Genomic DNA, 14,469 nt, shown 5'->3' with positions numbered 1-14,469 from the left:
TAATTTTTAATCATGCATAATCTGAGTACGTGACATATTGTAAAAGGCCTAGTGCTTATGATCAATTTGTTATTCCAACAGCGTAATCTCAGTGAAAAAAAACGCTTTCCAATGGCGGTTTTATCACCACTCAACTATACCCTTCCCCAATTTTTTTTAAAGGAGAATACAACAAAAGAAATGTTAACTGTGGCCAGTTTCACCCCCACCCACCCCATTTTCCCCTGTGTTCACTCCTTATAGGCAAAGTTCTCTCAGGGGTAAAATATACACATTACTAGAAAAACTATGTCAAGGGCCCTGACACAGTGAAGCACTTAACTAGTTCCTTAACTTTAAATGTGCGAATCCCATTGACTTCAATGGATTTAATCATGTGCTTAAATGCTTTGCTGAATTGGGATCGAGGACAAGAGCTGCACTGTTGAAACTGTCTGCCCCTATTCTAGCTCCTTCCAAAGCTGTATGAGTGCCATTCTGCCGCAAGACTTAAGAGCCAGGCCATATAGTGTATGAATTTGAGTGAATATGATCCCTGATCAGGCCCTGTCTACTACTTTCTTGTGCACATTGCTGCATAATTTGTACCAGGGAAGTATAAATTAGACTGAAGGCAGCAGAAGACAGGCTCATGTTAGTGGTGCTTTTTGAAAAGTGTACCGATTGAGGATGCAATTAAGCCAATGTAAAATGTGGAATTAGAATTTAACCTAATTCTGTAACACACATCCTCCCGCACACAGCTGCCAAACTCTCAGTTGCATGATACTATTTGTGTGTGTGCGTGTGAGGATTAAATATATTTTTTGTGTATTGTATGGGACAAAGCCACGTGATTTGCCTTCTACATATACATGGAAATGTGAAATTCACATCCTATAAGTAACAGCAAGCTAAGGCTCTGAGTTTATATCCGATAGTTCTGAGACACAGCCTTCCAATAGGATCCGAATCAAGAAATGGTTTAAAAAGCTGTATCAATACAATAATCTTTGTACAATAAATATCATACAGTACAGTGAAATTGAATCTTGTGTTCGTGTTAAATAAAAGAGAGGCCAATTCTGCAATTTCCAAGTATATTCTACAAGGTTCTGAGCACCAAAAGCTCCCATTGGAGACAATGGACCTGAAAGCTAACATCTTTAAATCAACATGGGATGCCTTTCTAAAACATGCTCTAGTTCAACCACAAGATACAAGCTAGATGCAGATATTACTTGATGAATTTCACAGCCTACATCATCTTAATGGTCCCTTCTGACCTTAAAAATCTCTGAGAATAGCCAAGTCCTCAAAGGAACAGACCAATGGTGAATTTTCACCTCCCCAAAGAGTCACTAAGATATAAATAAACATATATCATCCCTTACCAGATTTGTAATATAAAATCTAGTTACTTTTTAATGAAGTGTCATTTTGTACATTTTTAATAAGAATTTATATCCTATGATACAATTTAAATATGTATTATCATTGGATACTCTTTAATGTTCTCATTGGAACTGACTAAAGCAGTTTTGTGTTTCTTCAGTGTCATTGACAAATGAGGCTGTAGATAAAGGGGTTGTGGTCTTAAAAAACAACCAGCGTTTCATAATCTCAGCTCAGTGTACAGTTCACCTATGCATCACACATTAATCTTTGTTTCAACAAGAATGCCTAGTCTGGTGACAGCATAGAAATATAGTTTGAGGTAGTGTGCTCTTATAAAGAATATTCTAGGTTGAAATAAGTTCTTTATTACTTTTTTCCACTTTAGCGCATAACTGAAATTTTTCAGACTCATGCTTAGCTTTGTATTTTTGTACAATCACTGGGTTTGTAACTTAGCTGTTAAGCAAGTGACATACTGGATCGTAAGCAGTTATGGTATTTACAGGCAAGTGAAAGAACAAATACTGAGCAAAGAAAGTCCAATCCGTATGCAGAGCATTATAAAATATATAAATACATGTGGGGCTCTTGGCAACACTTGTGGTTTTTATTTTAGTAAGAACAGTTAGCCCTGATTTTGAACTTGGAATTGCTTTGCTCTTTCATAGTTTCAATGAGGTCCTTGAAGTATTTGGATTAGATCATCACTTAGTGTAAATCAGATTCAATACAGCTACTCCATTTTATGCCAGCTGAGGGTCTGACCCTTTGCATGTGTGTGTAATGAAGTTATTTGCTCTGTGTGGATACTAAGGATGATATTTTCAGAAGCTCTCAGTATCGGCCCCACTGCTTCCATTGCAGTTATAGTGAGTTTTGCCATTGATTTCAAGGGGAACAGAGTTAGATGCTGCTGAACACTTCTAAAAATCCCACCCTAACGATCTTCTGGCCATTTTTGTAGGGGTTTGCTTCAGTCTCCTAGCCCAGATTTCTAACTTCCCTAGTTTGTCCACAATCAAATTGCAGAACAATTGGTTGCCATCCTCCTCCCCACGACTGCCTCCGTCTATAGTTTATGACATGTTTGAGCTCTCTTGGACTGACAGGTGCTATATAAATACAAGAGGTTATTTGTTACAGTATATCTGAGACTGTTTATGTTGTTGCATACCTCTTATAGCTGTTTTGGTTGGGTTTTTTTTAGAGCCCATGGAATAATAGTATTCATACAGGATCTGTAGGGCAGCCCATGACTATGGAAAGCCCTAATCTAAACAGCATAATTCTTGTCACCCCGGTTCCCCTTTAATTACAGCACTAATATTTGTCTGTGAAGTAGCCAGTTCAGTAACTTCCAGTAAACTTCCTATCCTCTTGACTGGGCTATTTCAGGATGATGACATACCACTTCCTCTTGAATTACTTTCTCTCTCGGTTCTGTTGCTGTTAATTTTCAGTAATTGAAACTGGTATTTCAAGTTTCAAGAAACTGGAAGCTGTAGAGAGGGCCAGTCACATAAGACAAAGCTGAAAAACAATATGTGCAGTTGTTTCACATTTGTTTTTGAACTGGGGCTTTCTTCGAAAAACGGTGCGTCTCTTCCTGCCATAAAGTCACTATCTGGCACTTGTGATTTCACAGGCTGTGGCCCAAGGACAGCCTTAAGGGTGGGTGATGTGCAGGTTCACAATCTGCTGATACAGGTGAATATCCTAAATTGCTTATACTGTATCTGTGGATGCCAAACTCTGGATAATATAGGGACTCTCTGCCCCAGTGGGCAACTGCTCACCACAATAGTCAGTCTGAGCTATTTAGGCAAGCACTAGCCAGTACTACAGCCCAACAGTACTACAGCTCTGGGGCCAGTATCCTCCAAAAGATGGAAGATAGGATTGTCTGCATGGCAGCTGATCCTCAGGCCCCATGCTGTAGAGGGAGACACCACAGACCAGTGATCTGTACTTCACAGGAGTGCACCCTCCCCTGCAAATCCAGGCCACTGCCTCCCCCTATGTGGGTAGCAGAACCTGCAGCAAAGGAGGGGGATATATTTGCCCCTATGATAGAAAACATCATTGTTGTGCAGTTTCAAACCCTGAAGCTTCCAGGGATATCTTGGGAGAATTTATAGACTGACTACACCAGTTCAGCCAGTCGGGAACTTAATGCCTCTTCACAGATGTTATAGTGAGTGCTTGTAAGACTTGTAAGTAAGGTGGTTTTGTATGAACACAAAGCTTTGCACAGATATTGCTCCTTTGGTTGTTTGCAATGCCTTTTTGTTCTAGAGAGGACCTGAGAGTACTTCTTGACTAGAGGCCTACTTGGCTGTTTTCATGGTAAAATGCATATTATACAGCCTGATTTGCTATAGAATCAATTATGGAAAGAAGGGTAGGCTGTGAAGGAGCAAGCTCTTGTTTAAACACACAAGCTTTGTCTACATGGTGAAAACAGCTATATCTGCACTGCATAGCTATTCCAGAATACCTTTGGAAGCAGAGTAGTGTCCACAGAGGGGAGTTATTCCAGAAGCTATAGTGGAATAGTTATTCCAGAATAGCTATGTTGGACAATTTCCACATGTAGATAAGGCCATATATATTCGGCAGCAGTCTTTGACAAAGGATGCTGTGAGAGATAAGTGGAGTTTTGTTTCTTGCCTGGTACGTTTGAAAGGCCCTTTTAAATAAATGCACTTTGATTAAACTGATCCTGTGGCTTTTAAACCAATTATGTTTTTTTTTGCTAGTCCCAGTGTTTTTTGAAACTACAGCCTTCCTTCTGCAAAGAAATAGTTCTCTCTCTCTCTCCCCCTCTCCATGCAATGAGCAGAGTAATGGATGCTAGAAGTGTCATTGGCATAAGCGAAAAAGTAGGTTTTATATTAATCTGGTAATTGTATCAAATTGCAGAATTGGTTGGTTGATACAAAGATTGATTAAACCTAATTTTAATCACTGATCTTCTTGTGCATTTGACCTTGCAAAAGTGTTCCTTTCTAATGTTCAAAACCCATTAGAAGTACAGCTAGTCTGTTTTGCTTCTCAATACTCAAAGGGCAACTATGCAGTTGAGCATATTACTGCACTAGATTATTTTGAGTCTGAACAGTTTTTGGGGTGGGGAGTGTGCAATGAAATTTACGCTTTTCCACTCCTCTCTTTAAAGCCAGATGCTAGAAGCAAAATATATATCCAAACTCAAGGTAAGTTTTTGAAATATTCAAGGTACATGCTTGTTTTAAAGCTTACTACCCTTGTGATGTTTACTTATGTGCATTTTTTAAGTAATACAGAAGTCTGGCTGAAATAGACATAGGATGACAGCCTGGTTCCACTGGAGTCAGAGTTTTGCTGTTGACTTCAGTGGGCCAAGATTTCACCTAGATTTTCAAGTGAACTCTTGATTTTGGGTGAGTCAACTTTCAGCTGCCCAACATGACACATTTATGGGCCTGACCCAGAGCATGATGAAGTCAGTGAGAGTCTTCCAGAGACTTCAATAAGCTTTGCATAAACTCTTCACGCCTAATTTTCAGAAAGTGCTGAGCACCCATTCTCTAAAAATCAGGCCCCTTTAACATGCCTCAAGTTGGAGTCCCAAAACCAGGGGCACCCAAAATCAGTATTTGCTTTTGAAAATTTTGGTTGGACAATTAGTCCAGGGAATGTGATGTATTCTGTTTGTAAAGCACTATATACACCTATGGTGCCATCTAGGTAATATTTAATAAAAATTAAGACCTAGCTTAGCATTATAAATGTGGCTGCTTCAGCTGTTGTTGATGTTCCTAAACTAACCAATTGTAGAATGTGAAAATAAAATTTTAGATGTTTAACTTTGGCCTTCTAAAGAGAGATTTTTTTAAAATGTGTATTGTGGGGTTAGGGTTTAAAATTTGTGAAGAGATTAAATATTCATATAATTTGGTAGTGACATCCAAGTATTTGGGTATGATGTTTTATTCCATGATACTTTGGTATACGTTTCAGAACAAATCCAGATGATTTTACCGTCAAGTAAAATCTACCTATGAGATATCCAGACAACAACATAGTATTAAGAGGCCAAACCAACATTGGTGAAAGTAGGCATGACTCTGTGGACTTCCATGGAGTTGCACCCTCTGAGTGCATTTGGCCCAAGGTATAAATATTGGAACCTAAATTGGAAAACTCAAACTGAATGCTACAGAAATTCTAGGCAAGGAAATGTGGGTGGGAAAGGAAAAGCCTGAAATGGGAGCAATTTCAAGTGGGATTTAGAGTATTTGACAAAGACATTATTCGCTCAATACAAGACTTTGAGCTATTGTTCTGCCACCGTAGGTCTAGTAAAACATGTTGTCCTTTTCTTCCTTGAATCTAGGAATTATGACCACACCCAGTGCAACTTTTAACTGGAAGAGATTTCTACAAAATGCAGGTAAAATGTAAAACTGCTTTATGCTTCTGAACAAAGTGCATAGCTCACACATGCTGCCTGTTCCTCTAATTAAGTTTTCAGTATATATTCCTGATATGTTTGAATGATTTTCTGTTTTTGTCTCTATTCTGGAAGGGATTTTAGAATATGTAAGTTGATCTGTTGTATGGTTATGTTTTTTTAGTACTCTTGAAAGTGAGGGATTAACAGTGCTAGCTAAAATCATGCAGTCAGAATTCTGCCCTTGCTTTTTAATCACAGCAGCAAACTCCCCCTGCTATTCCTAGTCCCATCCTTTTGCCACGCTTAAACTGACAAACAGGAAATTGTACCAAACAATAAAGTGGCTATGAGATATGGACAGATGTCCCCTGGAAAGGTAGTTGGCAGTAACACTCATTTCACTCATGACCAAAGCACAGATATCTGAGCGTTCTTGTGATACACAGGAATGTGATGGAGGCCAGTATGACTTTCATAGAAGAGATGGATAGGGAATCTGTAACAGCACTTCAAACTTTCACAATCTAACCCCCACAGTGAGCCTAATTTTTGACCTGGAGAGATCAGATATCATTCAGTATTTGTGCCTATAGGGTATATGGCCTCACTATGAAGACTCAACAAGAATGGTAAGCATGCTTGGACTTCTGGACAGGCAGGTTGCCACTAAACTATCTGGCAACCTCTTTATGGTGCCAATTGTATATTTGTCTGGGCTGAAACTTGGTTTCAAAGCAGGAGACAATTTAGGAAAAGAAAAGATTGTTTTATTAATAAATTAATAAATCTTTAAAATAGGCAATTAGGGTATGAACCAGCTTCTACTGAAAGTAATGGGAGTTTTGTCATTTATTTCAATGAGACCCTCTAGCACCTGACCTAGAGTTCATAGAAATCAAGAATATTCTCTGCATGTTGTTAGAGTTGGTTGAAAAAATTCAGACAACTTTTTTTTTTGTTGGAATTAACTGAGTTGTCAAAATCTTTTCTGGGATTGACTAGATTTCTATGAACTTTACATGGATCCCAGGCTGACAGCAAGAGTTTGGTCAGTTTCACAGCTGCTATTGAGTGCTATTGAGCAGCTCTGAAACAGACATTTATGTTAATTTCAGTCAGCATCCACAGCTGGATGAGTATATTTCCAGAGAGCATATTTGTTTCTAAAACAAAATATTGTAGGATTTCAACTCTGCAAAATTTTGAGAGTTATCAGCTTTTGTCCTGATTTGGGATGGAAAGTTTTCCAGACTCTCAAAAATTTTCCTGGGATGGGAAAACTGACTTTCTGCCCATCTCTAATTATTGTTATTAAATATTTAATCAGATCCCCATTGTGCTGGGCACCACACAAACATAGAAATATAATCCCTGGCCTGAAGGATTTACAATCCAACAGAGAAATACCAGGGGACGGGAAAACAACATACAAGCAGATGTGTGCCAGACACAGCATAATAAATTTTTAAAGGATTTTTGAATTGCCTATTGGTTAAAATGTCCATTTAATTAATTTAGAATTAATATGCTTACTGTGTATTTAACCCCTGGAGCACAACTCCTTTGAGTACATCATTTGAATAATAAGCATAAATACTTGAAAAGTTATAGTTCATGTAGCTTGAATATTGGAAAGTTGATTTTTTCCCCTCTCAAATTGAAACAAAAATTATTTTCTGGGCTGAGAGCACCTTTGCCATTTGTCAGCCAAGAACAACAACAACAACAAAAATCTCACTGACTTACTTATCTGAATACAAATACATACATACATAGAAGCAGACTAGACTCAGCAAAGGGTTTACCTAATTTTTGCAGCGTGGGGGAATCAGGAATGTAGAGTGAGTTGTGGCAACTGAGGGTTTATAGCTTTGTTATCTCTTTCCCCCGCACTCCCACCCCCATAACCTGGCAGTCAACAGCCATCCCATGTTCCGGGGACCCTTCTAAATTTTTTAAGCTCAGCTCAAATACAGACACTAGCATTATATGAAAATTGAGAAGGTGTTTCTACCTTATAGCTATAAGAAAAGGAGTACTTGTGGCACCTTAGAGACATGGCTGCTACTCTGAAACTTATAGCTATAGTTGGTCATAATCCACTACCAAATGAGTAGTGATAAATAAAGCTCTCCGCCTTGTTACCCCAGTCTTCCTAAAAGCCTGCAGAAAGAGTATGTCCAAAAGACAAGTTAGGGCCAGATCCTCTGCTGATGTAAACTAGAGTAGCTCCATTGACTTCAATGGCTCTATGCCACTTTATATTGAAAGTTGAAGAGGCCAGAACTAATCTGCTATAAAGAGTCTCTATTTCTGAACTGCCATAGGCGAGGGGAGCTAAATCTATGGTGCTTGACCAGAAGAGACAAAAAAGAAGCAGGCACTGAGGTATCTGGTGGACAGGGAAACTCAAGAGTTACAATAGCCTAATTGGTTGCACTGAGATTCATAGATTTCAATGATCATTGTGAACATCTGGTCTGACCTCCTGCTTAACACATGCCATACAATCTTGCATTTTGAGCCCAATAACTTCTGAAACATATATGCAGCACATGCTACTTCATGTAATGACTGTGGGGGAAATGCAGGTGTCTGGATCATTCCTTGCTATGTGCAATATGTCTGCCATGTGGACCAGTGAATTGTACCTGCACAGCAAGCTTATGACCAGCACTATTACACTGAGTTCCAACCTCAACCCATAAGTAAAAGCGAGCTCTTCTAAATTTTCCCCTGTAATGGCACATCTGGAGGAAGGGCTAATTTCAAAAAACCATCTAACCTTAACACTTTGATTATTAAGGCTCCTTTTCCCAACAAGAAAAATTTTCAGGCATTTTACCCTGGAAATTTTTTTTTGTTGCATTGCATTCATCAATCTGATCTTCAACAGTACACCTCTTTCTTCCTTTGTTACAAATGAATCCACACTATTCAATTGCTTTAGCATGTCAGCAAGTGTGTCATTATTCAGAACCCATGTCCAATTTTAAATTGAGCATTGTGAGGTTATTTTGTTCTCAGTAAATCATAGCACACCAGCACAGTGCCACTAAGATTAATAATTTTCAGAAGTATAACGATTTGTCACTTGCCTAGGATAGCCCCAGCATTGATTGGATCCTGTGTCTCACTATTTTGTGATTAAAGGAACAGCTAGGTTGGAGGGTGCGAGGGAGGAGAAGATTCCCCCATAAATGCATTTTGTCTGATATATTAAAGGCAGTTTTATCCTAATGCAAATGTGCAAAACAATTCACAGAAAAAAACAAACAGTGACTGTGACTTCCATGCCTGCTAAGTAATAACTTGAAAACTGACAAAATTATTCAGTGTGTATTGGTTTTATGACCAAGTTTCTCATCTCATTTGTCTTATCATCAGTCCTGCTCCTATTTCGTTCTCCTGAGATGGGCTGTAGTTCTCATCAACACTTTCCCCCATACCCTAGCAACACTGTAGCATTTAGAACATCCTCCATTGTAGCAGATTGGGTCTGGTTGTTTGTCCCTAATTCCATGCTTGCTGGAGAATAACAAACAAAGGGAACAGAAGGGGTGCTTCTCATGGAGTTTGCAATTTCTAGATCCACTCATATACATTCACAATTATGTAAACTAGTAGCAGTTAGTGGCAAGTCTTAGAAAATATAGCAGACACAATATTTTCCTGGAAAGTAGTGCCATTTTGATTCAATTAAGGCATATAGTTGCTCAATTCAGTGCACTTTAACCAGATCATCTACTATTTATGTGATTCTGTGACTGCCCAATCTCGTTCATCTCATGAAATTTACTCTCTTTTGACTTCTGTCATGTATTTACTGTTACTTCTATCCTGTCTCTAAAGGGGATTAATAGTTTTTTCTCCAAAACCCCTTCCAAATGTTTTTAGAAGTGTTCTCCATCTTATGTGCCCAACTCAAGTCAGCCAGTACCTAGCCCTACAATTCCAACTGAAGTCATTGGGAGGCATAAATGCTAAGTAGCCGTGAAAATTAGGCCATATAGTGCCAAGTAAGTGTCATAAAATCAGTGGACCCTTTTGAAAACTTTGTTTTTTTCCTAATTGTATACGCCCCACTTACATAGTCCAACTTGGTTTTGAGTTCCACAACCATAGTGATGCCTGATACTCATGCTGAATAGAACCTTATCCCACAAATAGTCCTATTGAAAACAGCGGGACTGTAGATGGAGTGAAGTACAAGTAGACACAGTGTGAGTAAGGGTGGCAGAATCTGGCCTGGATCAATTACAGTGGGTGCTAAAACCAGCCCTCCCTCACCTCTCAAAATGTGGGAGGCATGCAGGCAAAATCCAAGGAAAGCAAGCTGCCTAGCAGATTTCAATGAATGGTGGATATAAATGACAATTGCTTAATATAGGGAAGGGATTTTTAATTTTTGTAATAATTTTTGTGGGTACAATGCAAGAATGGTATAAAATCATGGAATCTGTATTTTAACTCATTAGGCTTCCATGCAATGATCAAGGGACTGACGGTAATGCTAGTTTAGAGTTAGTGTACCTAAGCTCCCAGCGGTAATATTTTCACCAACTGGAGATTTTGAAGCATTTTATTGGATAAGTCTGCAAAGAGGGAACTTTTGGAATTGATTAGTGTTTTATTTGTTGTCAACTTTGCAGTCTTTTCCACATAATAAAAAGACAGATTGCAGACATCAAAAGACAAACCAAAAATCATGGCCACCCCCAGATTTAAAATTAGACTCCAACAAGACAGTTATCCTGGAAGCAAATTTCTAAGAGAGAAACTTTTCCTGTTGATGCTTAATAACTATCCAAAGCACATCAGTCATGTCACCAGTTTGAGATGTCCATCTGTGCACCTAAAACAATTTAAATAGTGTAGACTCCACTGAAAATTTGTCAATAGAAAACAACACCACAACCTACGTCAATGTGAAAACCCAGATTTGTCTCCTCTGCTCAAGGATGGCATATAGCTGCTTAAGGTAGGGACTGGTCCAATGCCCATTTAAGTTGATGGAAAGACCTCCATTGATTTCAGTGAGCATTTGATTAGGTTCCTAAGATCTAAATAAGGACACTGTGGTTCAGAAGGGTAGATTATTGTACTGCACTTTGTTAGTTATGAGTTGAGAAAGATTGATTAGATTTCAACCCTATTCTGGCAGGAAAGTGAACCAATATTAGACACTCCAGGAAGGTCGCATGATCTCTTAGGATCAGGTGTCACTGTAGAATCAAACAACCAACGTCAGACATAGTCTTGGTATTTAATTTACCTCTGCTAGGACAATTTCTGAAGATGCTTTGCTATGGAGCAAGATTGAAAATGTTACGTGACCTATTGTGGCATAGATGGGATTGCACAGATGCATTGTGTTTTCCTAAAACTATGGAGAAAGAGACAAGGTTAGTGCAATGTTAAGGAAGACAAGATGGTGAAAGTCTCTGTAGAAATCCAAGGGACTTCAGCAAGCAATGGTCATAACACAGGCCAGTCAGGTATTTTCTCTCAGTCACCATCTAACCAATGATCAAAACACAGTTTTTAGGTATGTTCCTAGTAACTGGACATTTTGAGGGCTATTATGAACTCTTTAATTACACCAGTGAGCAGTTACTCACCATAGTGTTCCCATTTGAGTGAATAGGATTATTGGAGTGAGTTACTACTCAGTGGGAGATGCTTATAAACTGGCTTAAAATTTGCTAGTAGGGTAGGAAGCCAGGCCTATGCTCAAAAGAAATTCAGTCCTATTCACACTAACATTGTGAAGTCTGATTGTTGAATCTTTGGGGGAAAATATCTCAGACTTGTTTTTTGTTTACATGCAATGAAAACCATACTGCCATATCTATTACTGATAACATCTAGAAATTATAGAAGCCATATGATGCTACATTTTCTGCAATCTAATTTTTCCAGATAAGGTCCTTATCCTGTGAGGTGTTGAGTAGTTCAGTGGAATCAATGGAAGTTGAGAGTGTGCAGCACCTAGGAAGATTAGGGCTCTGAGAGTGCAAATGCCCTCTAGTGATAAATTTATGATAAACTACTTTTAGTTTCTTCAGTTACAATGGAGTCTGTCCCCTATATCCCCCCCACCCCCCATTTCATTTCAAGGGAAAGGATTACTTTGTAGATTAAGGTCCTAATTATGCCAAGCATTTAATCATTTCTTTAAAGTTATTCATATACTTGTTCTTAAATGTGTTGCTGAATGGGGACCTAATTGTACTAATGATGGACCTAATTCTGTTCTCAATGAAGTCAATGGCTTCCAGATCAGCAAACGATAAGGTAGAATTGAAAAGCTGGACTGGATTATGGGAACTGCCATGTAATGCTACTGTAGTAAACAAAATGGGGAATTTGGTGGGGCTGAGCAGCTAAAGATATTTAAAATCATGAAGGGTTGAATTTTGAGAGTCAGAGACAAGATTTTAAAAAACCAGTGTTGAAGACCTAATGCTGCAAAACTCTTAGTTATGAGAACACAAAAGAAATTAGATGATTTATTGTGACACTTCCAACATGTGGAGGAAGAGATGAATGTAAAGGACAAAGCAGAGTTAGAAGACTTACTGAGCATATCAAAGATATATTCTAGTGGTGGACAAAGTCATCCAAGATTCAAACTCTGGAAGATAAAATAATCATCTCAGACAGAATCTGAAATCTCAGCAAGAAACCTATAGATTTTCTTTTGTAGATCAGTTAATACTTTGAAATGTGTAGAAGACCATTGCGGGGCGACGACGCACTGCTGCGGCGTCACCTTCTGCTGGTTGTCCAAGGAATTAGCTCTTTTCAGCCAGGAGCACCCTCTGCCGGTCAGTGTCTCGCCTGCCGCTGGCCCCGGACCCTGGTGCCGTTCTAGATTAGGGTTCTGCCCCCTGCAGTCTCTCCTCAGTCTGGGTCTCCCCTCTCAAGGGAACCGCCAACCCCCTATCCCTCCCTTGCCTCAGTGGCTACTGTCAGTCATCATCTAGCCCCCGCTTCCTGGGGCAGACTGCAGCCTGTATCATTCATCATCGGCCAGGGAGGTCGGACCAGCTGCCTCTGTCTAGGTCTGGGCTGCTCCTCTGCAGCCTTAGTACCCTTTTGTGGGCCTTTACCTCGGCCTGCAGCCTGGGGCTCTGCTCGGCTGGAGCTCTCCAGCTCCTTCTGCTCTTCCCCAGCATGGCTGTGCCCTAGGTACCCTCCTCAGCTTCCCAGGCAGCAAGGTCCTTGTCTCTCCATGTAACCAGACAGAGCATCTCTCCTTCTGGCCCACTTCCCTCTTATAAGGGCCAGATGGGCCCTAATTGCACAGGCTATAGCTGTGGCTGTTTTCCGCCCTCTCCCAGGGATGTTTTAAGCCCTTCAAGGCATGGTGGGGGGACCACCCCCCCCACAAAGACAGAAAAATGAACAATTTTTCATGAGAGATAAAAGATTTGGTATGGTTCAAAGTGAACAGAAAGGAGGATTCGAGAGGGGATTTAACCTCACTCTCCAGTCATAACTTAGACATAGTTTCTGAACAAAAGAGGAGTCAGGTGGATAAGCCTAAATAATGTGGACCTGGTATGGTGGTCTAAAGATCTCTGGAATAAAAGTGAAAATCAAGTTCAAGTCAGGAATTTAAAAAAAAATAATCCTGAAGACTTTTCCCTTGACCCAGCATTCATAAGGGCAATCTTGTTTGTAGACAGGGTGTGCTTATGTGTAACCTTGTGTTCCAAGTTATTTAAATGCACAAATAAAATCAATATACCTGATATAAAAATAAATTTGACCTCTAATATGTATTATTTTCAAATCAAACTATAAAAGGCAAAACAAATGTTAAAGGTTTGTTTTTTTCTGGATTTTTTAAAAAAAATCCTGTCCAAAACAAGCACTTTGAATGAAAATCATCAAAAGTTTGGCTTTCCCCCTTTGGAAACTTGTGAATACATTTTATGAAAACAGCCATTAAAACCTCAAATAAGAAAAATGTCTGTATTTGAACAAACAGTGAGAAACTAGGTCACTTGAGATAAGATATTCTCAAACTGCATCCTTACCTGCAGCAAGACAGAGTTTGATTTCACACTGACGCCTGCGGCTCTTCAGTAAGATTTATAAGAACAATTTTTTACTATTTATCTGAGATTTCTCTATCAATTTTTTTCTTGATTGTTCATATTAGGAGGGTGCTAAATAAATTTGCTATTTTAAAGTCCTGTTAAGTGATGGTGGCTGTATTTTACTCTTGCCTTTATCGTAAAAATAATGTATTCAGGAACGCTTCAGAAATGATTCCTGAGATGCTACTTAGTTTGTTTCTCTGTTATACTCTTTTGACACCCAAGACATGGATATTCTCAAGGCCCCATATATATAGTGCCATGCTATATCTCAATTCTGAAGTAGAGTCCCCTGCTTTTTGCTGTCTAATATATATTCTTTATTTAATCTTTTTATATATAAGCTTTGGCAACATCTTCCCCAGTTTCTATGATCCTCACATTCCTGCTGCAGGGAGGAAAGGACTTGAGGATTTATATAACAGTGGATTCTCTAGCACCTAGGATTTAGTGCCACTTAAATAGTTGGTACTAATTAAATGTCTCCCTCAAAAAGAAAATATATAGTCTTTCCCAATTAAGTATCAGTCATTGTCATTTACT

The 14,469-nt window shown here is 39.1% G+C and overlaps 1 protein-coding gene across 3 annotated transcripts in view; it reads left to right on the top strand.

Moving 5' to 3' along the window:
* The window catches only part of GLT1D1 (glycosyltransferase 1 domain containing 1), an 88,624-nt gene that overhangs the window by 24,971 nt on the left and 49,184 nt on the right, over positions 1 to 14,469 (top strand). For all 3 annotated transcript variants that reach the window (XM_038373742.2, XM_043497856.1, XM_038373741.2), the window contains exons 5-6: positions 4,556 to 4,592; positions 5,756 to 5,812. In XM_038373742.2, the coding sequence (XP_038229670.1) occupies positions 4,556 to 4,592; positions 5,756 to 5,812 (94 nt within the window). The remainder of the gene's footprint in view (positions 1 to 4,555; positions 4,593 to 5,755; positions 5,813 to 14,469) is intronic.

The sequence above is a fragment of the Dermochelys coriacea genome, chromosome 15 (genome assembly GCF_009764565.3).
Source record: "Dermochelys coriacea isolate rDerCor1 chromosome 15, rDerCor1.pri.v4, whole genome shotgun sequence".
NCBI lineage: Eukaryota > Metazoa > Chordata > Testudines > Dermochelyidae > Dermochelys > Dermochelys coriacea.
Note: the sequence above shows the minus strand (reverse complement) of the source record. Positions and strands in the feature narration are given on the sequence as shown.